Source organism: Polypterus senegalus, chromosome 6, assembly GCF_016835505.1.
Source record: "Polypterus senegalus isolate Bchr_013 chromosome 6, ASM1683550v1, whole genome shotgun sequence".
Taxonomy (NCBI): Eukaryota; Metazoa; Chordata; class Cladistia; order Polypteriformes; family Polypteridae; genus Polypterus; species Polypterus senegalus.
The window spans coordinates 84,211,259-84,235,291 of NC_053159.1; the positions used below are offsets into that span (position 1 = coordinate 84,211,259).

Genomic DNA, 24,033 nt, shown 5'->3' on the forward strand with positions numbered 1-24,033 from the left:
TGCGCAAGTATAAACAGTACAACACTTGCGTAGCAGGAGCGTCCACTACAGCATGCGTCACATGAAGTATAACCCCGGCCTAAGAAGGCACTTGAAAAAAAATGGGCTGCATGGTCGAGTTGCAAGAAAAAAAGGCTTTACTGTGCCAACACCATAAAACAGTCCACTTTCAATATGCCAAACACCACCTAGAGAAGCCTCAAAACTTCTGGAACAAGTCCTTTGGAGTGATGAGACCAAAATTGATCCATTATGTTTGGAGGGGATGCAACAAGGCCCATGATGAAAATTACATCATCCCTACTGTGAAGCATGGAAGTGGATCTCTGATGTACTGGGGGTGTGTGAGCTACAGCAGCACAGTTAGTTTACTGAAAATTGATGGCAAGATGAATGCAGCACGTTACAGAAAATATTGGAGGACAACTTGCATTCATCAGTCCAGAAGCTGCACATGGGACGCACCAATGGGACTCAAGAATTTACAGGTCCTGAATGCTTTTTGCCAAGAATATTAGGCAACTCTATCTCCAGAAAAAAATCAAGGACCTTATCCACAACTACCACAAATGACTGCATGTCCATCCATCCATTTTCCAACCCACTGAATCTGAACACAGGGTCACGGGGATCTGCTGGAGCCAATCCCATCCAACATAGGGCGCAAGGCAGGAACCAATCCTGGGCAGGGCGCCAACCCACCACAGAAGACTGCATGTCATCATTGATAATAAACAGTAGTAAGAACTAAGGGCATGCAAACCTTTGAACAAGGACCATCTCATTATCTTACTTATTACTTACTATGTTTTGTTTAATGTTTGTGCTGTTCTGTGATGCCTTATAGTTTAACTTCGATTCAATTAAAAGCAAATGAAATCTTTTCTTTAAGGTATGGTACACATCTTACAAATTCTGAAAGGGTATATAAACTTATGAGTATAACTGTACATAGTATTTAAATTTACAGGTAGCAATATACTGTATATACAGTAGTAATATATAAAAGGAAGAGTATATAGAAATGAATTCTGGTCAGTATATACAGAAACATGATATGAATAAATACAGATATATGAAATATTTTTATGTAGAGAACAGATATATGTAAACAGGTGAAAATATGCATATAGTACAATCAGAAGTTATTGATATTTAGAAAGGTCAGCTATTGATATTTAGAAAGGTCAGCTATTGAATGGTAAGGGCTGAGAGTTTACACTGGTAATGAAGCTGTGAAAGAACCTGCTTCTGAGCCTTCTGCCGCAGAACAGAAGGCTCCAGTACAACATGCCTGATGCTGTAGGCTTGTTGAAGACTCCGTATATGCTGCAGGTCAGTGATTGTCGGCAGCATGTTACCGATGATGTGCTGGACAGTTTTCAACACCTTCCGCAGGGCCTTCCTGTCAGCTATGGACCAGTTGCCATACTGCACCGTAACTCAGTTAGTCAATATGCTCAACAGTACAGTGGTAAAAGTTCAACTGAATCTGAGGAGACAAGCTAGCTTTCTTTAGTCTCTGCAGAAAGTAAAATCACTGTTGCCCTTTATTAGCAAGACTGGAAGTGTTTATTGTCCAAGAAACATCCTCAAAGATGTGGACATCGAAGGTGGAATTTATATGGATGGGAGTGTGTCTGGTGCCTTTATTTTTCCGGTAATCCATAATGAGCTCTTTGGTCTTCTTGGTGTTGAGGGTGAGAATGTTGTCGGCACACCATGTTACCAGATGCTGAACCTCCTCTCTGTAGTCTGACTTGTCATTGTCACTGATCAGTTCTATTACCAAGGGCAGACATGGGTGAAGAGTGAGAAGAGGAGTGGGCCAAGTACACTGCCCTACAAAACGCCAATATTTAGGATCAGGGTAGAGGTTGTTCAACCTGACAGTCTGAGGTCTGGTGGTTAGAAAGTCCCAAGTCCAATTATAAAGAGAGGTGCTGATGCTGAGGTTGTTGAGTTTATCTACCGTACTGGAGGGGATGATGGTGACAGCTAAAATCAACAAATAACATCAGAATGTAGGAGATGTTGTAATCCAGGTGTGTCAGGGCAGAGTGAAGAGCCAAACATATGGCATCCTCCGTTGACCTACTGAGACGATATGCAAACTTTTAGGGATCTATTGTGGGAGGTTGACTAGATTTGAGGTAGTCCAGAGGCACTCTCTCAAAGCACTTGGTGATGATGGGGGTGAATGCAATAGGGTGGTAGCCATTCAGGCTACCTGGTGAGGATAGTTTAGGCACTGGTACAGTCATTGTGGACTTAAGGCATGCAGGGTCGACAGCCTGAGCCAAAAACTGAAGATGTTACTGAAATCCTCAGGCAGTTGCCCAGCACAGGCCTTAAGCACACACCATCTGTGTGTGAAAACAAAATGCTTTAGCCATATAGTTGCCTTTTCAGTCCGAATTAGAATAACTATTTTGTCATGTTTACATTCTCAAGACCTTGATGAGCATTTATCAGTGTTCAGAAAGTGTTGTCATAATTGCCTAGTATATATGTTTTGTAATAACACTCGTGCACATAAGCAAAACTGCTGTTTGCAATTTATTTATTTTTTATATTAATTTACAAGCTGCACATAATCCTGACCCATTTGCTACTTGCATATCATTGCACTGTGTGTAAAGTTGATAAAATAGTCAGAGCATGGTACAAAAACACAAATTTCATCATTTAAATGTGTTTAATTGTAAATATATTTTGCAGTCTACTCATGATTTTTACGTGTGTGTCTTTTTTGTAGGTATTACTACTACTGTTCTGATGAGACTTGCAACGTAGAATTTCATTGTGTTAAGTAATATGACAATAAATATGAAGTCTCACTGAAGTTAATTTTTAGTCCACTGGAACCAACTGGGGCACTCCTGAGTATTCCTACACCTGCCTACAGCATCTTTTCTGTTATCTAAAGTGGATGGGAGACTGCCCTTGATCAAGAAGTCTGGTTCCAGGGACAATACCATGCATAGAGATAAACAGGAAGGTATCTATCTGGTATGTTTCATCATATCACATGAGTTCCACCTCCTTCCCCACCAGCAAAGTTATGTCACATCCCAAAAGCCAGTCTCCACTACCTCGATCTCATATGACTGTATCAGTTCCACTCTTAGCTGTTATTTAACGGACACTCTAAATGGGTCATACCCTTCACCTTTCCAGTTATTAGCTCACATGGTGGCAATACAAAAGCTTTTATTCAGTGTGAGCCTGATCACACTATGTAGGTCACCCCACTAGCATACACTCACCAATTAATACCAGGAATAAATCTCGGTGTTCTTATTTCAAGAGAGATTCTGCTGGATTAACAGTATTATGAATGTCAATTCTGTTCCCTGTCTGTCCCTCTCTTTGGACCAATTTCACATGAATAACCCAACATCTCTAAACAAGATACCTCTAAGGATTAATGAGATATTTTTTTAGTGTACCTAATGTGTATTCTTTTAAATATACAGTACTGTCAGATTTCGTAGTCATTGCCTGTTTATTGAATTATACTGCTGTCACTAGTCTGCGGGGTTAAGAATATCATTATTTCATTTGCACCTGACAACAAATTTAAACTCAAACTTACTAATCCAAATGCCACATCTCATCTTTCCCTGGTATGATAACACAATGCAGGATAAGTCATCCTCCTCAAGGTAGTTCCCTTTATGTATTTTAGTGGAGATATCTATTATTTTCTTTGAGATATCTCAAAGATAACATAACAATTCTTTTCAAGAACATAATTTGCAATAATGGAAAGAAAGTTGGAAAAATTGACCTGTGTCTGTTTAATGAGCTGCTCCACACTGTGGAATGCCACAGCACTAAAATGTCTTAAACAGCAACTGGAAAGTAAGAACACTCATTGGGCTAAATGAGAACTGAATAACAAAATGCTTTTTAGAAAACATTTAGACCTGCAAAAATAAAAAACACCCTGCACAAAGGATATTATAAGACTATAGAAATGTTCTTGTTATAATTTAGAAAGGATTTTCTTGTTTCTTTCAGGGGGCTTTCATTTTGTTATTAACCTATTCTAAGTGAAGATGGCAGACATGCAGAGACTTATATGATCAAGGACTGAAGGGCATGTGTGTACATGACTTAGCAACCCAAACTGGCACAGCAGGACTTATCAGTTACTAGCTAGCCACATACATTTGATTTTTTGAAAGATCAAAAGGAACAAATACTGTACACATTGACTTTTGTGAAGCTGGAAAAAGCTTATTTCATCTATATGGTTATCCAGACACTTTACAGACAGCATAGCTGTTGCATGCCTCTTTAAGTTAAAGCTAGATAAAGACAGGTGAAACCAAAAAGACAATTACACTTCAGGAGAAATATATTGCTTTTTGCCAAGTAATATTTATTTATAAAAAACTGAAAGCAGCAGTGATTCATTAAAAAAAGACTCTAATGACTCCTTCCATATTAAACACTCCATTTATAACGACTGCATTGCTTCCAAGAAAACTAAAAATAGTTGGCTCACATCACGTTCTTCTTCAATTAATGACGGATTAAACAAGTTTGACTGGATAATACTACAAAAGAGCCTCTATACTAACAGGGACTGTTTTAACATGCTGAATGCTTTATAAAAAAAAAAAAAAGAACCTACAAAGCAGTAACAATAAGATCTAATGGATTAACTATTTCAGCAGTCCTCTGTGCATGGAAATGACACAAACATAAAAAATATGTACTCAACATATACAGTGGGGGAAATAAGTTATTTGATCCCCTGCTGAATTTGTAAGTTTGCTCACTTTTAAGGAAATGAACAGTCTTGAATTTTTATGGTAGTTTCATTTTAGTGGAGAGAGACAGAATATCAATTAAAATTCAGAAAAAAACACATTACAAAACATTATAAAAGGTATAAATTGATTTGCATATTATTGAGAGAAATAAGTATTTAATCCCCTACAACTCAGCTAGAATTATGGTTTCCACAGATTGTTTGTTTGCCCGCCCATGTGGCACACACACAGATTACAATCAATCAGTCAATTACAGATGCTCCTCATCTCAACTTGTTATGTGTATAAAACACACCTATCCACAGAATCAATTTCTTCCATTCCAACCTCTCTACCATCATGGGCAAAACCAAAGAGCTGTCAAAGGATGCCAGGTACAAGATAGTAGACCTGCACAAGGCTGGAATAGGGTACAAGACCATCAGCAAGAAGCTTGTTAAGAAGGTGACAACTGTTGGTGCGATTATCAGATATCAATATTTAATATACATTCATTATAACATGTTTGATCAGGGAAACAGTACATGCAAATGTGTAGCAGTTTTTACTGTATTAAAAATCAGAATAGAAAATTAGGAGCAAAAATATTCTACATTGGACTAAACTGTGATAAAAATGTGTTACTACTTATTATAAGGACAGGAACAGAAGCAGCTTCTCTACTTCTCTAAGTGTCCTATTTCAAAATACCAGTAAAACATGCAGTTCTTATGGCACTGTTGCTTAAAAGATGCAGGTTAAAACTACAGTTAAGTGATACTTGAACAAAGCTCTTCACATAAATGAAACTCCTGGTGCAGACAAAGGGAAATAATCAAATAAAATGTGAAACAGGACACACTTCACACTGCCTTATTTTACCTGGAGTGTACGTAAAAGTTACCTGTGACAACTCAGACATGTTAAATGTAGTCATTAATCAGTTGTAGCTTTTTATCTAGGTATGGTTCTCTCTTTGATCCTAGAAAACAGAAGATGTACTGTTCCTACTAGCTTGTCTTTTATAGTACATATACTTAGGTACTGTAAATCTCTCTATTATATAAAAAAAATCTTGGGACGAGACAAGACTTTTTCAGAGAGGCGAGATGAGACATTTTCAGAGAGATAATTTCATGTCCCATGAGACAAGACGTTGTGCCAAGAGATGAATTGAAAACCTAACAGGTCCAAACGGAGGTGGAATAAAAAGACAAACAGTAGACGAAGAAAAGAGTAGAAGACAAAGTAGAACGTCGTAATGAGGTGCAAAAACGTTGGCACAATACACATGCAGAGCAGGTTAGAGATTATGAAAGTACTAAAATTTGAAAGTCTCAAAAAACATACACTAAAGATTGCATTAGTGCTAACAAACGGAAATTATTACTCGGTAAAAGTTGGCGAGCTAAGCCCCCCTAGTATTTAAGAGAAACAACTAAATGCTGCATTTTAACAATTTTTCTTCCTGGTCATAAATATTTATTTAGCAGGCACATTTATTGAAAACAATGTAATGTAACCTTCCAGAAGAAGGGGGCTCAGTTGCCTTAAAAGTTTGCATATATCAATCAGTTCAGTTAGCTAATAAAAGGTGTCACTTTGCATAAATTCTCATTGTATCCATAATGGCTAAAATAGTACAACACTCTACTACTCAAAAATGTACAAAAGGCTATAAAATCAGTTTGCATGTTTATTAAGAAGCTTCCAATCCAAACAATCCAAAACAATATTTAAAAGTAAAGCCCAATAAGGGTAAGCCAAGAAGTGGGACACCAGATAAATATTGTGGCTGAGAGCAGACACTCAAGTATTAAACATAAGTTACTGCATTTATTTCTTTTCAGCTTCAACAATAATGTAATACATTTGGCCTGAGTAATTTTTTTCAGTGTGGCTTATTATATTTCATTATTATGCAGTATTTGTGTGTCAAGTCTGCAGCAAGCAAAGATGCCGATTGCATACTGGCCAAGGTAAAGTACGTAGAATGGGTTTTGTCAAAACTGAAATTTAAAATGCTGGTATATAATATCCTAAGGAAAATATGTCCCAAATTATTCATTTGGTTTGTTTAAGAAGCAAAAGGCTGTTCATTTTACTAATGAGGACACACATTAACCATTCAAAAATTTGAATTAAAACAGATTTTTAAAATACTGCAACATTACATTGGGTGTCTGAAGTAACACTATGTTGAATTTATTGCACAGTTTCACTGTAAAATCACATATTGTCAGAAAAAAAAAGCTAGCATGCACCTGTCTGTGATCCAGTGGTGTCTCGTTTCTTTTCTTTTTTTTTTTTTTTTGTTTTTAGCCGAGTTTCCAAATAAATCATTCCAGACATTGTGGTGCATATGCATAGCAGCATATAGTGGACTGCTTTTCTCTTCCCTTTGTAGCAGTATTAACTTACCCTCATGTGTTCAGGGTCAGGATCTGTTGCTTGAATCTTGCAAGTACATGCGTGAACAGTGTGTATTTTGAATGCTTATCTTTTGGCATGTACAGCAAAGCATGTCAGTCTATCTATTAAGGCGATCACATTAAGTTCCTCAAAGCAGACAGCCAGGTTCAGTGAAATACTCAAAACTTAAAAACATGCCCTCATGTACAATGGATCTTTATTAATTATTCTAGACAAATAATTTGATCGTTTTAAATGACTTTGTATTCAAATACAAAACTTAGAAAACCTTAAAAGGACAAAAAGGGTTGCTATTTCTTTTCCATAATAACAAAAAAAAGAAAACCACAAAAACATACTATTTTAAAATAAATATTTTAGCATACAGACAACAACTGAAGCAGAAATAAAGACAGCTACAGGTATTACAACTTAGGAGAAGTCCTTGTTAGTTTTATTTATTTTTTTTTTTTTTTATTTATTTATTTATTAATTTTATTACAATCAATACATAGCAATCAAGTTTTAACAAAAAAAATTATGCTAAGAACAGATCGATCCCCACCCTTGAGAGAGAGAGCAAGCCAAGCGGTGTAAAATTTAAGGCTTTTAAAAATACCTAAATCAACAAATTCTCTGTGCTTTATGAAATCATTTCAAAATATTACTGATTAGATCCTGCCATGTTTTGAAAAAGTCTGCACAGATCCTCTAACTGAGTATTTGATTTTTTCCAATTTTAAATAATATAACACATCAGTTTCCCACTGACTTAAAAGAGGAGAGTTTGGGTTCTTCCAGTTTATCAGAATAAGTCTGCGTGCCAACAGTGTAGTGAATGCAATCACAGTTTGTTTGTCTTTCTCCACTTTAAGACCCTCTGGAAGAACCCCAAACACAGCTGATAATGGGTTAGGAGGGATTGTGAGTCCAAGACTGTCTGAGAGGTAATTAAAAATTTTTGTCCAGAATAATGTTAATTTGGAGCAGGCCCAGAACATGTGACCTAGTGAGGCTGGGGCTTGGTTGCAACGTTCGCAGGTTGGATCATGCCCTGGAAACATTTTGGAGAGTTTTAGTCGAGACAGATGTGCTCGATATATAATTTTGAGTTGTATAATTGTATGCTTTGCATATGGAGCTTGAGTGAATTCTCTGCATTGCTACTTTCCACTCCTTTTCTGATATATTAATTGAGAGGTCATTTTCCCAGTGTCCTCTTGGATCTTTTAAAGGAAGGGATTGTAAAAGGATTTTATATATTGTAGAGATGGAGTCTAACTCCTTGAAATTGAGCAATAATTTTTCCAGCGTGGATGAGGGTGCAAGATGAGGAAAATCTGGAAGGTTCTGTTTAACAAAGTTCCTGATTTGAAGATAGTGAAAGAAATTTGTAGCTGGAATGTTAAATTTGGAATGTAATTGTTCATAGGATGCAAAGGCGTTGTCTATATAAAGATCTCTAAGCAAGTTAATTCCAAATTTTTCCAGATATTAAAACTGCATATGTTTGTGAGGGTTGAAAGAGGTGGTTCTTTTGCAGGGTGCCACAGAAAGAAGCTTCTCCGTCTTAAAATGCTTTCTACATTGGTTCCAGATTCTAAGTGAGTGGAGCACAATTGGGTTATTAGTGTATTGCCGATAGCGTGTGTTTATTGGAGCACAAAGCAAGGAATACAAAGAAGTACTGCAGGATTTTACTTCTATTGCGGTCCATGCCTGTGTATGTTCTTCTATTTGTGTCCAGGTTCTTATCGACTGTATATTTGCCCCCAGTAATAAAACTGGAAGTTAGGTAGAGCCATGCCGCCTTCTGCCTTTTGTCTTTGTAGGGTCGCTCTTTTGATGCGTGGATGTTTAGAATTCCAAATAAATGAGGTTATTGTTGAATCTAATTGCTTAAAGAACGATTTATTAATGTATATTGGTATGTTTTGAAATAAAAAGGAGCTTAGGAAGAATATTCATCTTAACAGTGTTAATTCTTCCAGCTAGTGTGAGATGAAGGGTTGACCATCTATGCAAGTCTTGTTTAATTTTTTCCATACAGGCACACTAAATTTTTTGATAAAGAGCTTTATGTTTACTTGTGATGTTTACGAGGTATTTAAACTGTTCTGCAATGATAAAAGGAAGGGTGTCTAATCTAATATTATATGCTTGAATTCACGGAAAGAGTACACTTTTATTCAGATTAATTCTGAGACCAGAGAGCTTTTGAAATTCTGTGAGTGCTGCTAAGACTGCAGGCACAGAATTTTCTGGGTCCGATATATACAGTACCATGTCATCTGCATATAATGAGATTTTCTGTTCCAGTCCTTCTCTGCTAATCCCCTTTATCTGATCAGTATTTCGACAATGTATTGCCAGTGGTTCAATGGCAATTGCAAACAGCAGTGGTGACAAAGGGCATCCTTGTCTTGTGCCACGTTCTAGTTTAAAGTAGTCTGAGCAAATGTTATTGATGCAAACTGAAGCTTCTGGGTTAGTATACAGTAATTTAATCCATGCACAAATGTTGGGCCAAACCCAAACTTCTCCAAAATAGTAAAAGGTATTTCCATTCAATCATGTCGAATGCTTTTCTGCATCCAATGATAATAATATTTCTGGGGTGTTTGATTTAGTTGGTGAGTATATTACATTAAACAGGCGTCGAAGATTTGAAGATAAGTGTCGGCCCCTAATAAATCCAGTTTGGTCTTGTGATATTATTGAGGGGAGCACTTTCTCCATCCTTCTAGCTATGATTTTAGAGAGTATTTTAACGTCGTTATTCAGAAGTGAAATTGGTCTGTATGATGCACATTGTAATAAGTCCTTATTTTGTTTTGGAAAGACAGTGATTAGTGCTTGGCGAAAGGTTTGTGGAAGAGATTGGTTATCTCTGGCTTCTGTAAATGTTACTAATAGGAGGGGAGCTAGCTGAGCGGAGAATTTCTTGTAAAACTCTGCAGGGTAGCCATCAGGGCCTGCTGCTTTTCCACCTTGGAGTGACTTTATAGCATCCAGTAATTCTGATAATGACAGAGGTTTATCGAGCTCCTCCACACTAATAGCGTCAATTTGTGGTATCTGTAATTTATCCAGAAATGCATTAGATTGTATATTGTCTTCTTTAAACTCAGTAGTATATAGGGATTTATAGTAGTCTCTAAAAGTGCACATTATATTTTTGTGTTCGATGATTTTATCTCCATTCGTGTTAGTAATTACCGAGATTGCGTTGCGCACTTCTTGCTTGTGAATTTGTTGCGCTAAAAGCTTATTAGCTTTCTCTCCATGTTCATAATAATGATGTCTGGATTTGTAAATTAGTTGTTCAGTTTCTTTAGTTGTCAAGAGGTTTAATTCTGAATGTAGAGCCTGCCTCCTCTTATGTAGAGTCTCGCTTGGTAGTCTGGCATGTTCTTCATCTATTTTAGTAATTTCGCTTTTTATCTCTGCTCCTTTCTTAGCGGATTTATTTCTGTGGGAAAGATATGAGATAATCTGTCCTCTTAAGAAGGCCTTAAGAGTTTCCCAGAGTGTTCCTGCAGAGATCTCAGGGGATCTCCTTGTTAGTTTTAGAAATTACCCGTCTTTAGTTTGTTTTCACAATCAAAGTAATGATCAAGACCACATGCCAGACATCTTCTGGGATTTTATAAATATCAGTCAGAACATTATTTTAGTCTCAAAAAGATGGTATCATTGGGGGAAAAAGTAGACATCCATTAACTATTTATCTATTTATCTACTTGTATTACTTTTGAAATCGATATCAATAGCTCAACTCAGATAGAAATTGCACCGTTTTTTGTTTTTCCTTATAGATTCTGCTGTGTTCATACTACACTTAGGCAATATGCCCAATTAAAGTGCCTTTTAAAGGGGAAAAAAGAATATGGTCAGGAGCAGAATGGAACCCGCTACAAGTGGAAGCAGTCAGAAATGGGGGGTGGGGCTTATTAAACATTAATGGGACAAGGTGTTATCAGCAGGGGTGGGCAAAGTCAGTCCTAGAGGGCCACAGTGGCTGCAGGTTTTTGTTCTAACCCAGTTGCTTAATTATTAATTTAATTAAACCAAATAGGGCATGATAAATATACAGAGGTGTAAATGGAAACAAGCTAAATTGAGGACTGCTGGTTTCTTTTGTTATTTTAATCAGATAGCTAATAAGAAGCAATTAAAAACAGAGAATACAGCTGTTTAAGCCTAAAATAAGCAATAAAGGTTCATAATTCTAACGAGCAATAAGGGCTTCTTATTAAGCAATTGGGTTCAAACAAAAACCTGTAGTCACTGTGGCCCTCCAGGAATGACTTTGCTCACCCCTACATTTTGGTATAGTACTATGGTGAGAAAGCTGGTATTGGTACTGAAGTCAAAATTTTAGTATCAGTTCAACACTAGACTATATTTAATGTGTTTTATCAGTCATGGGTAATCTTACACAGTATGTCTTTCTTAGTTAGATTACAGGATTACATCACTTTGCACTTCCAGTGAACCCTGCCTTTGTGATATGTTGTATTTCCAAGGCTTGCATTAGCTTGAAAGCTGTGTTCTTTTCCAATGCATGTCTTTTAAGGAACACTGCAGAAGTCATGATGCACAAGTCACTTCATGCTTTACAGACACACTGCCTGCGGAAAATACTAAAATACAGAAAAGAAAACTATAAACAAAAAATGCAAACATACTACATACGTGTGTAGGGCCTGGAATATTTTTGCTACATCATAACGTTCTAAGGTAGCCTGCATACCATGATGCAGGGCTGCAACTAATGATTATTTTGGTAGTCGACTAATCGTTCAATTTATTCTTCTATTAGTTACGATTATTTCATGCCTGACTATTTTGATGCCTGCAACCTGTGGTTGCACATCCTGTTCTGGGCTCCAGTGCATGTCTTACCTCATCTGTCGGGTTTTAGAACAAATCACAGCACAGAAACGGCACTCTTTAAAAGTAGTAAATGATTTGCGAGTGAATGCAGACAGAGGCCATTTATCTGTTCTCATCCTCTTAGAGTGCTGCATTTGACACCATTGATCATAATATTCTTAGAAATCGCCTTAGTCAATGGGTGGGCCTCTCTGGCACAGTCTTAAATTGGTTTGAATCCTACCTGACAGGGAGAAAATTTTTTGTTAGTTGTGGGAATTACAACTCGAAGACACATGATATCCAATATGGTGTTCCACAAGGCTCTATCCTGAGTCCACTGTTATTCTCAATCTACATGCTTCCGTTAGGTCAGATTATCTCAGGGCACAACGTGAGCTACCACAGCTATGTTGATGACACACAGCTGTACTTATCAATAGCTCCTGATGACCCTGATTCTATTGATTCACTAACAGAATGTCTGACTAGTATCTCAGAATGGATGAATAGTAATTTTCTCAAGTTAAATAAAGAGAAAACTGAAATTTTAGTGATCAGCAATAATGGATACAATGAGGCTATTAGAAATAAACTGGATACATTAGGATTAAAAGTCAAGACGGAGGTAAAAAGCTTAGGGGTAATTGTTGACTGTAATCTGAATTTTAAATCGCATATTAATCAGATCATTAGGACAGCATTTTTTCACTTAAGAAACATAAGTAAAGTTAGACCTCTTATATCACTTAAAGATGCTGAGAAATTAGTTCACGCATTTGTTTTCATTAGACTAGATTACTGTAACGCACTCCTCTCAGGACTACCCAAAAAAGACATAAATCATTTGCAACTAGTGCAGAATGCAGCTGCTAGAATCCTAACTAGGAAAAGAAAATCCGAACACATTTCTCCAGTTTTAATGTCACTACACTGGTTACCTGTGTCATTCAGGATTGACTTTAAAATTCTGCTTATGGTTTATAAAGCCTTAAATAATCTCGCCCCATCTTATATATCGGAATGTCTGACACCTTATATTCCAAATCGTAACCTTAGATTCTCAAATGAGTGTCTCATTAGAATTCCAAGAACAAAACTTAAAAGAAGTGGTGAGGTGGCCTTCTGCTGCTATGCACCTAAAATCTGGAATAGCCTGCCAATAGGAATTCACCAGGCTGATACAGTAGAGCAATTTAAAACACTGCTGAAAACATATTACTTTAACATGGCCTTTCTATAACTTCAATTTAACTTAATCCTGATACTCTATATGTTCAATTCATCATAATAACTATTTCATGGTGGCTCTAAAATCCGTACTGACCCCTACTCTCTTTTCTGTTTCTTTTTCCGGTTTCTTTGTAGTGGTGGCCTGCGCCACCTCCACCTACTCAAAGCTTCATGATGCTCCAACAATGATGGATGGATTAAAAGGCAGAACTCTACGTGACCATCTTCATCAAGCCCTTCTGTGAGAACCCTAAATCCAAAGAGGACTGTTTCATTTATGTTAGGTAGAATGCCCAGAGGGGACTGGGCAGTCTCATGGTCTGGAATCCCTATAGATTTTATTTTTTCTCCAGCCGTCTGGAGTTTTTTTGTTTTTTCTGTCCCCCCTGGCCATTGAACCTTACTCTTATTCGATGTTAATTAATGTTGATTTATTTTATTTTCTTATTGTGTCTTTTATTTTTCTATTCTTTATTATGTAAAGCACTTTGAGCTACTGTTTGTATGAAAATGTGCTATATAAATAAATGTTGTTGTTGTTGTTATCTGCTCACGTCTGTCAGCCTGTGAATGTCACCCTGATGTCTCTGCATTAACATGATTAAAATTAATAATAATCAAATTAAAATAACCAATGATAAATATGAATTTGAAAATAATGAGGTGTTTTTATATTAGTGTGGCCATCACAATAAAAAAAGAAATACATTAAACAATACAAACTAAAGTGCACATAGTCTTTAAACCAAAAAAGTGCATTTAACTTAACCAAAAAATACATCGTTAAAACTGAAACGTTTTTCATATTTTATTAATAAATGACAAAATGTAGACATAAACTATAAAATGTGTAAAACCTGAAGTGCAAAGATCAAATAAACACTTTCACAAAAGGTTCAAAGATGATACAATAGCTTCCGTGGTGTAGCGGTAGGAATTGATGACTTATAATCAAGAGTCCCCCGGTTCGATCCTGACTGCCTTGTATATTTACCGTTTCCAGAAGTGAGTTGCTCCTACTGTTAATATTATACAATAAACACATACATTTGATTTGCGTCTGTAACACCCACTGTATTAAATGTATAGTACTTGTAAAAGTTACACTTTTCTTTCATTTTTATTCTGTCAGTCACGATCACGATACATACAACCGCACCCCAAACCCCAGACCCCTCCGGGAACTGACGCTGTAACTTTTTATCTTCAGCTGGGAATAACTAAATGTGAGTGGTGTTTTGAGACAATCGAACTGGAAATTCTCTGATCTGGATGGATAAAAGCTGACACACAAACGCTGCCAAATCTGCCTTATTCGTATCTCATTGTCACTTGATTTTGTTATATTTAATTTTATTGAGTGTTCCTGCTTACCTGAATTTGTATGCGCCTTAAGGCCTGTGATTTCAAAGCCGCACTGACAAAAAAGCAGAGACATAGGTATATATGATATTTGGAATTATTATTATGACCTTATAGTACATTTCGGAAAACATTGTGGCACTGATGCAACATTATTCATATTCATTCGCGTACCTTCTTGCGGTTGTAATTAATGGCTGCGTACCCATTATTGCCCAGTCTGCACAGGACTCCAGGTCATGCAGAGGAAAGAATGTTCATCTGCAAGGTATGCCATGAACGCTATTCATTTCTCTGTGGACCGAGTACATGCCTTGCACAGTGCATGTGCTTTGATCACCGCCAGGTCAACTTGTTATAGCACAAGCAACCGGCCACCTGCGTGCTGCTGCTACCACTGAATAAGCTCACGCCTTCTGGTGTTATCGCGCAGCACCGGGGGAAAAAAAAAGAAACAGACAAATATATGTAACATTTTGAAGACATCATTGTATAACCTGAATAGTACCAATCAGAAAACATCATCGCACTAATTTAATATTATTTGAAAACGAACAGATCGGGTGTAAATTTGTTTTACTTTAATTTAGTCTCGTTCACGCTCTCCCTCCCCTCCTGATCTGACCCTAACTAACTAACTAACAGCGCCAGAATACGTTCTCAAGAGACGGCGGCATCACATCTCCATGGTGCTTTTGTTTCAGATGCCCATGCATCGCGATGGTGCTGCAGTGAAAAGAAAGCTCCGATTTACATAATCTAAACTCTAATCGACAAAAGCGAGCAAGTTCAAAAATAAAATTAAATATGAGTTAAAAAGTCAATAATATGAGGGACTTTCCCTGAAGATTTTGCATCTACACTTCAATTGTTAATTCAAGCAGCATTTCGTATTCACTTATACGTACACATCCACTTGATGGTGATTGCTTTCCAATTCCATCCTAAAACCATTAATCCCAGATTTCAAAGGGACAAAAAGTCACTGTGAGATTTTTATACCCACTCTTTTCATTTTCGTAATATGTCTTTTGGAGATCACCAAAAACTGTTAGCAGCAAATATTCTAATGAATGTTTAGATGGTTATAGTGTTTTATTCAAGAAAGTGTTTCATTTTCAGTCGATTACAAGATTTGACGGAATTACCAGTATTATGATTTTGATTTTATTTATTTATTAGCTTGTTTTGAGCCACTCAATTGGTTTTAGAGCAGGCTAAGGTGAGCCTATTTAATTTAAATCTGGTAATATTCTGGCAATGATATCTAGTAATAATATATGGCTGGTTTTTACAAATACTTAGATAACCTGCATCTTTATATAACCAGCATGCCCTTCCATTTACAAAAAAAAAGTTTAATCTTTAGGTTAAATTTTGGAAAAGATGGTATATTCACTTTTATCTTTTATTTATATGTAAAAAGCTATATTTGAGTTACTTGCTGCTGTACTTTAAAGGTCAATTCTTTGTCTGTAACATACCTGCTGACAAACAAAGTTCTCTCCGGAGGCAATGAATTTGAATTGAATTGAGCAATAGACCAACCTCCTCCAAAAATAGGACTGATGTTACTTAACAAGTAATCATACAATGACCAAGCTGCACACCAAGCTGTGTGCTAGTGTCAACAAAACATCTTAAAACATCAGAAACTCAAATTAAGGAATGGATCACAAGAAGACCGATTCTATTCCATAACTGTCACAATGCAAAATCTCCCACCAGCCACTAGACCACTATAATCTGATTAATAAGCAGGGTTGATATGGAAGGGGGTAGTGTGGAAGGCAGTGTTTACTGGTTTGTATTTGGCTACAAACTACATTCATAAATACAGTACAAGATATAACTCAGATCATTTTGATCATTGGTTTCCGTTGTGTTCTGTGCTTTTGTTTTTTCATTTTTTTGCATAGTCACATACAAACATGTCAAAGTTTGCATTACACAAAAATGAATAGCAATTGTCACATTGCAAAATGGCTCACATTTTCTTTACCTCAGCATTTATTGGAAGCCCCAACTTAATAGCACTACCAACAATTACCAAATATATAACCTAATACCAGAGCAAAAAACATTTTTAATGCACTCACTTTAGAGGAAGCTCACTAAACTAGCAGTCAAGTTTCAATCAGCACAATCAAAATTGCCTACAATAGCTTACTGACTACAAGTAGTAAAGGATGAAAAGATCAACTCGACAAAAACAAACAGAAAACTGAGCCTTGATGTTTATAATGAACTGGTAGCAACATCAGTGTGAAGTTTCAGCTCATCAGAAGTAACTCAGAATATAAATAAGTGTAGTCCCTGTCACCAAGGTTACTATTGGCATTGGTTAAGACAACAATAACCAGTTAGAAACTATTAAATGATAGTACCATCTTTAAATTTATTTGATTTCCATTATAAAACCTGGCACTGATGGCTAAATGATATTCAGGAACGCTGATCTTTTCAAATTTGAAAATGTTTACAGAAATACACAGTGCTTTAAATTTAAAATAGCAGACTGTAAGTTGTTATTCAACTCTTATTTTGATATTATATTTATTTTGCCAATGTGACAACCACATCCTAATTTTTCTTTTAGCAATTTTCTGCATTTTTGTTTAACTTTAGGGAAAAAAATGAAGACAGTTAAAAAGAAGCAGAATGTGTCTGAAACAAGCATATGGACTTCTGGCCTGCCAATTATCTCTGTCTCTGAGACAGCTGCATTGTTTGCTGACCACCAAGTACCAAATATACACAGATAATGCGAAAGAGTAAATCAGCAAAAATGTCAGAAACACAAGAACATCCCTTGTATCAAAAGTGAAAGATACTAAACGCCATACACTTGGGAACAAGGCAGTTTTCAGTGGTGGTTCTGATAAAATAATTTAAGGGAATGCTTGAAGTGTGTTTTATAGCATTTGTTATGGAGATATAAGCAGTTTAAGAGTCCCTGACCTGCGTGTAAATGTCCCAGTGGGACAAAGCTTTTGTTAATTGCATTTTTGAGAACAGAATTACTTTGAGAAGTGCCAGGCATGACCACTCAATGCCATAACCGGAGACAGTATCCAATAGAGCACCATCTATGTCAAAATAGTATGAGTATGGACTGAAATTCTACCTACTATACTTTTTTTCTTTTCTGTTTGACTGGCAAGGAGAGGTTCTTTATAAAGAAATGAAAACAAAGAGACAGGCTTGAACAACTACACACGCAAAAAATATACACTAATAAGTTACGACATTAAAACCACTGACAGGTGATGTGAATAACATTAATTATCTTGTTACACTGATCATTGGCTGTTGTCAATAGAAGGTGTATGACACTGTAAAAGGACATATTGCTCCTCATAATATCTTTAATGGTCAAACTGATCATGCTTTTGACTGAGAAACTTCATTGGTGGGGTCTAAATTAGGTCTGAAAACAACATTTGAGAATACAGTATCAATGCAGCATTTCAGATCATTCTTGGTAAAATATTTTTGGGGTCATTAGAAAAAGACCATGCATCAACATTGCATAATCCTTTAAATTTCATCTTTTATTGAAATAAGCAGGAATGACTTACAAAAATGTTCATTAACTATAATCCAAAGGTTTAAAATTCTTGTTCAAATAAAAGCATATTTTTAACTCATTCCATACTAACTTTGGCAATGCATGTGAATACCAAAATGAATTGAAATTTTACAAAACTTGTGCGTAACACAAGAGATGACTAGATTCACTTCCAAATGAACTAGTAAAATATTTGGCTCCAAAAAAGACATTCATTCTATTTAAGGCTTGCTCCTTTCTAAACTTTGGCTGTGAAAATCCTATTTATAAATATGACAACATCTTCAAGTACATCAAAACTTACCTGAAAAATGAAAAAGTATAAATGAGCTTTTTCTTCCAAAAGAAAGCATACCAACACCCTTGACAGACCAGCTAGAATAGTATTATCCTAAGTATTTTTTAAAGAAATAAACAGAAAAAACAGCGCTACCTTGGAGCTGTGTTTTGTTTTTTTAATTCTGTTGGTGGAGTCAGCTAGCTACCCAGACCTCAGACCTTCTTTGACAACAAGACTGTCTGAGTTGATGTCCATAACTACATTAGTAGAATATAAAACAAAGGGCTGGTACAACCCCACAATGATACTGTAATGAGACGAATACATCTATCTGCTATGGAAATAGCATAAAACGTTCTTCTGGTCCTTGATTTCTGTCCCACTACTAAGTACCTTCATAGGAACAGCTTTAAGACAGCTATCTATGAGTTAGATAATAAATTACAATATTATACTGTAGGAGAAGTAAACATGTAAATGCAAAAACACTTAAGGAAATATTGTATGGATTGTTCAGGTTTCAAATAAGTTGAAAGGAAAACAAAACAAAACTACAATATGTAACTATGGTATACTGAATGACTTTGCACATGCTGATTTCCCAAACACAAGCTTATTTATCTAAACTAACAGCATTTCATTTCATATGATTTACTGGTTTATATCTACACAGTTGATGACAGAATAGAGGAAGAGGGAAAAGCACAGGTTTTGATAAGAGTAATTTAACCAAACAACACCATAATTTAACTAAGGCAGGCATTTTTGCTGCTTAAACAATGCTAAGACAGATCTAGAAATGTACAGTAATCTGGTATTCATTTCAATTAAAAAAGTGAAACTACCTCTTCAAACAATTTAGATGATCACAAAGTGCTTGTGATTGAAGAAAAAAAAATCTGAAAAGCAAAACAATTAAACAAATGTTACTGCATATGCCCTCAGAAAAGGCTCCTTGTGTGGAGTTTACAAATTCTGCCAGTGTTCACATATTGTTGCCTTTCTGGTTTCCTTTCACCGCTTAAATACAAGCAGTCAAATGGCAACTCTAATTGGCTCTGTTGTGAGTATATAAGAGGCCAAGTTTTATATGTGCTCTGCTGTGCTTTGGCATCCCATCCAGAACTGGTTGCCACTATGCATTCTTTGTTGATTAGACAGCTTCTGGATGCCCAATTAATGGAATGAATGCTCACAAACAATATGATTTATGTTAGCCACACCAATCGTATTAAGGCTCAAAAACACTGAAAGAATTAAAAAAATATATATTTATATTTGCAGTGATATATTCAGCTGAATTTACTGACAATTAAATGACAATTATGAGGTACAACTGGCATATCCAGTTAAATTCAATGTTTGTTTAAGTAAATAAGTGGATAAGAGTTTTTACACATACACATCTATGCCTGTAATCAAAGGTTCAGACTTGGTTTTTTCAGTTGGGCTCAATAGTCAGCGGACCTAAAACAGCTAGAATCTAAAAAGAAGTAGAATTTTATAATTTCTCTTTTATTGTTTTATTCCACGGCTTTAAAATCAAAGCCTGTCCCAAAACTAATGAGCATATTAGAACGGCCCAAACAATTAATGACACATATTGCACCCATTTATCAGAACGTATATTATCATAACTAGTACATTTATGTATTGTCTCACACCTAAATAAAAACAATCACTTGCCTTGGTGTCCAGAATGCCTTGATGAGATCACATTTATACTATGTGACTAAACTAAATACTAGTAAAGGAAGTGTTCTGGTCATGATATAATCTAATTTTCATTCAACTTGTGCAAGCCCAACATGTACAATTACCTGCAAATTCCCTCTGATTTGTATTACATGCTTTGGATTTATATCTAGTGATCACAGGACATGAATGTACTATTCAGTTTGTTTTATCTAAAAATAGCCATAGAGTAAAATCAAAATGTTCACATTTTTAGAAAATCCTGGCACCTAACACAATTCATACTAACTGAGAGTTTTACATCACAAGAAAGTTTATTCTTTTTCACTAATGTAAGGAGCTTATTAATAAGTAAACATTTATGCAGCCAAGCAGAATGTTATCTGCCTGCAACTGTTGCTATCACTAAGATTATGAGAGGCTGAGTTCTGAGGAACCATATTTTTCTACTTACTTCAAACAACTGTGGTATGCCTCAGACCAATTTGTTCTTTTGACATGATCAAGGCCTCTAAAATAAAATCGAAGCAGATAATTTGAAAAGAGTTCTGTGAATACACGTTCAGTGCAGGTTTTACAAGGACACTGTTTGTCTTTATACATTTTATAAATTGAAGGACTCTCTGCAGAGAGGAGTCCATTTCTAGCTTAATACACTGATATCAAGTAGTTGTGCTCCACACAGCTGAAGATGACTTAGTGTCATGCTGGAAGAAGTTACACTTACACTGAAGCCTTCAATCTGTACTGAAAGACCTCTCTTAATGTACACAGCTTACGTTTACCCAACTAATCCTGACTGGCAATAGAGAAATATTTCAATAAGCACCTTCTAGAATTTAAGATGGGTTGATGGTTAATGGGGGGGTTGGGCGTGGAATGCACCTACAAAACCATAGTCATAAACTTTCAGGAGCAAAAAGTGAAAATATATTTGCCCAGGGCAAAAGTTGTAGTCACAGTTCAGATTTTCGCTTGCAAAAATTACTTACAATATATGGACAGAAAATGATCTAAATACTTTTCACAATGAATGTAATGTTTTCCTTAAACAACAATAACCCAAAAAATGAGACCTGTAAGGAGATGGAAATGCTGTACAATATTGTGGTTTCCTTTGCTACTATATGCAACAGCAGAAAACCACACATTAACAAAAAATATAAACATAAAAGACCAGAGAATTTATTAAGTTGAAAGTTACAATATGTGAAACATGTGTCATATGTTGTTATAACAAAATACACAGAATATCCATATATACAGTACATTATTTTAGACAAGATATTAAAAAGGAATTAAACATTTGCTTTTTAATTATTTTGAAGGTAACAACAATATGAAACATTATAAGCACTGAAAGTGTTTACTTAAATTAGCATAACATTCTTCCTACAACATACAGTAGTTTACTATTATTTTCAATTATAAAATAACCACTCATCCATTTATTCTCTAAACCTGCTTACCCAGTACAAGGTTCTGCCAAGCTGGAGCATCCTAGCCTAATCAAAGGTGGACGGATGCCAGTCTACTGAATTAGTATAAGAAAATAGATGTTCAGCAAAAAATGTATTTTAAATGAACCAACACTGTATGAAAATCTATTGATACTGGAATGACATTCTTTGATTAACTTAATCCAACTACATACATAAAAATTAAATATAGTATTTATTGCACTTTTTCAAAAGATTATAAAAACAGTACAGTCACATCTTCACATTTATAAAGGTTAAGGGCAGAAAACCCCTGTGCATGTGAAAATTTGTGAATAATATTTTGGATGGACCTCTTACCACTGATGGGGCATGTGACAGCTGTATCATTTTGTGGTTTAATTTATTAATTGCTTTTAGGTTTTTTTTTTTTTTGCTTTTTTTTTTTAAACTCACTCCGCTGGTTAACCAGCACCAGCACACACATACACTCAATGAACTGACTGCTGTTTAGTGCCCTAACAAATGCTTGGCATCAGCTCAGGTTGGCTACACAGATAAAAAGAAGAGGGGTAGGTAAAAAAGGAGAAAAACAAAATTGGGTGAAAGGAAATCAGGAAGTGAGTACGAGTTTGAGAAAGGTGACAGCCAACAAGGATGGCTAGAGCTCCATAAGGATTTTCGGTAGATGCAAGCAATTATTCAAATGAGATAGAGAGCAAGTGAGAGAGATAGGAAGAGTGGGAGCATAAAGTGTAACTAATGGAGAAGTGAAGGCAGAAGGTAGCTAATGTAGATCCCAAAGTTCTTTTTTTTACCAAAACAACTTGTATTATTAACAATATAGTATGCACTTACATTGACAAATATTAAGTAACACTATTATTTTAATAAGATTTTGTTTGATGCCAATTATTTCCAGTACTGTTTGTATGTTTTTGGCCTACATATTGTCTGCAAGTTTCTGCGATTTCACATTTTCATTGCAATAAAACAAATAACCGAAACTGCAAAATGTCAAACTGATGAATCTGAAGGAGTGACTGTATATACATATTTCTGAGTATATCTCTTAAACAATGAATTCGCATCATCTGAATTTTTTTAAAAATCATGGAAATGTTAAGGAACTTCGCCAAACTCAGCAAAATGCATTGATGTCAACAGGGACGGATAAACTAAACTAGCATTAAGCATATTATAGCAGTGAAATGGTCTTTTAAATGTATGCTGGACTGATCATTGCTGCCAAAAATATGACCTGAGCTGTGAGACATCACTGATACTTACTGTGCCACCAATGCATGCCTCCTTGAGAAAAAATGAATAGAATTAAATAACAGAACAGTAAAATATTTTGTAGATGGTGGCAGACAGGAGCATGAATTCACTAAAGCTTATCCAAACCTGCCACAGATTCGATAGCTGGTACTCTCCTCTTTCAAACCAAAATATAGTTTGTTTAATGAAAAACATTTCTTACCAGAAGTTGAGATGTGGTTGCCCAGAGATGGCTTCAAAAGTTCTAAGGGCTGCTCTTTGTTAGAAAGTCCATCTAAGGAAAACAAAAGGAAAGTCTCTTATTGTCTATAGCATTAGGAAAACAGTCAGTGTTATTAAATTTGCAAAAATAACATTGTTAGGTTAACATAAATACATTGGCAAATCTTAATAAAGTTCCTTCATAGGAGTCAAACTAATTCCTGTAATTATCAAATCTCACAGATGAAGTTTCAGAAATGTATTGTGTATATCAAGTCATTCCATTCATGAGGGTATCAACACTTTCTTTACTGTTTGCTTGGAAAGCTAACTGACAGAGAGTGAAAACATAATCTTTTTCTTTTTGATTGGCTGATCAGAAAAGAAAGAAAAAAAAGGGTAGATGGTTGATAGACAATTTATATTTGCAGGCTCGTGAGAAGAAAATACACCGTCTATGGGTAATTTTATCTGCACAATTAATAAAGTCCAAAGACACTAACAGCAAATCTTTGTGTGTACATAGTTAATTTTTAAGATCAATTAAGCAAAGAAATAAATCAATTTTGATGCTTTCGTTTGCCTCTCAGTTCAAACTTAAATGCAGAAAATAAAAAGGCTGAAAGAACAACTACATTAAATAAAATGAATAAAATGAGATTAAAAGATGCCACAATAATTAAATAAAACATAGATCTTTTTCATTTGTCAGCTCTTTATGAAAATCTGTTTGTCAGAAACAGAGGCATGGGAGGTGGCAGTTAAAAATAGACAAGTGAATTGGATCTGAGGAACAAGGGAAACAAGTGAGTATGAGCGCCATGGGAGATTTCAAGAGAAAAACATCAGGGGGACTGAATGACACAGACACAGGCATCAGACACACAGGCAGGTGAAATCAATGCAGTCACTAGA

General features: G+C 35.7%; 1 protein-coding gene across 5 annotated transcripts in view; it reads right to left on the bottom strand.

Annotated features, from left to right (window-relative positions):
- The window catches only part of hdac4 (histone deacetylase 4), a 532,842-nt gene that overhangs the window by 320,827 nt on the left and 187,982 nt on the right, over positions 1–24,033 (bottom strand). For all 5 annotated transcript variants that reach the window (XM_039756441.1, XM_039756439.1, XM_039756440.1 and 2 more), the window contains one exon: positions 23,120–23,191. In XM_039756441.1, coding sequence (XP_039612375.1) covers positions 23,120–23,191 — 72 coding nt within the window. The remainder of the gene's footprint in view (positions 1–23,119; positions 23,192–24,033) is intronic.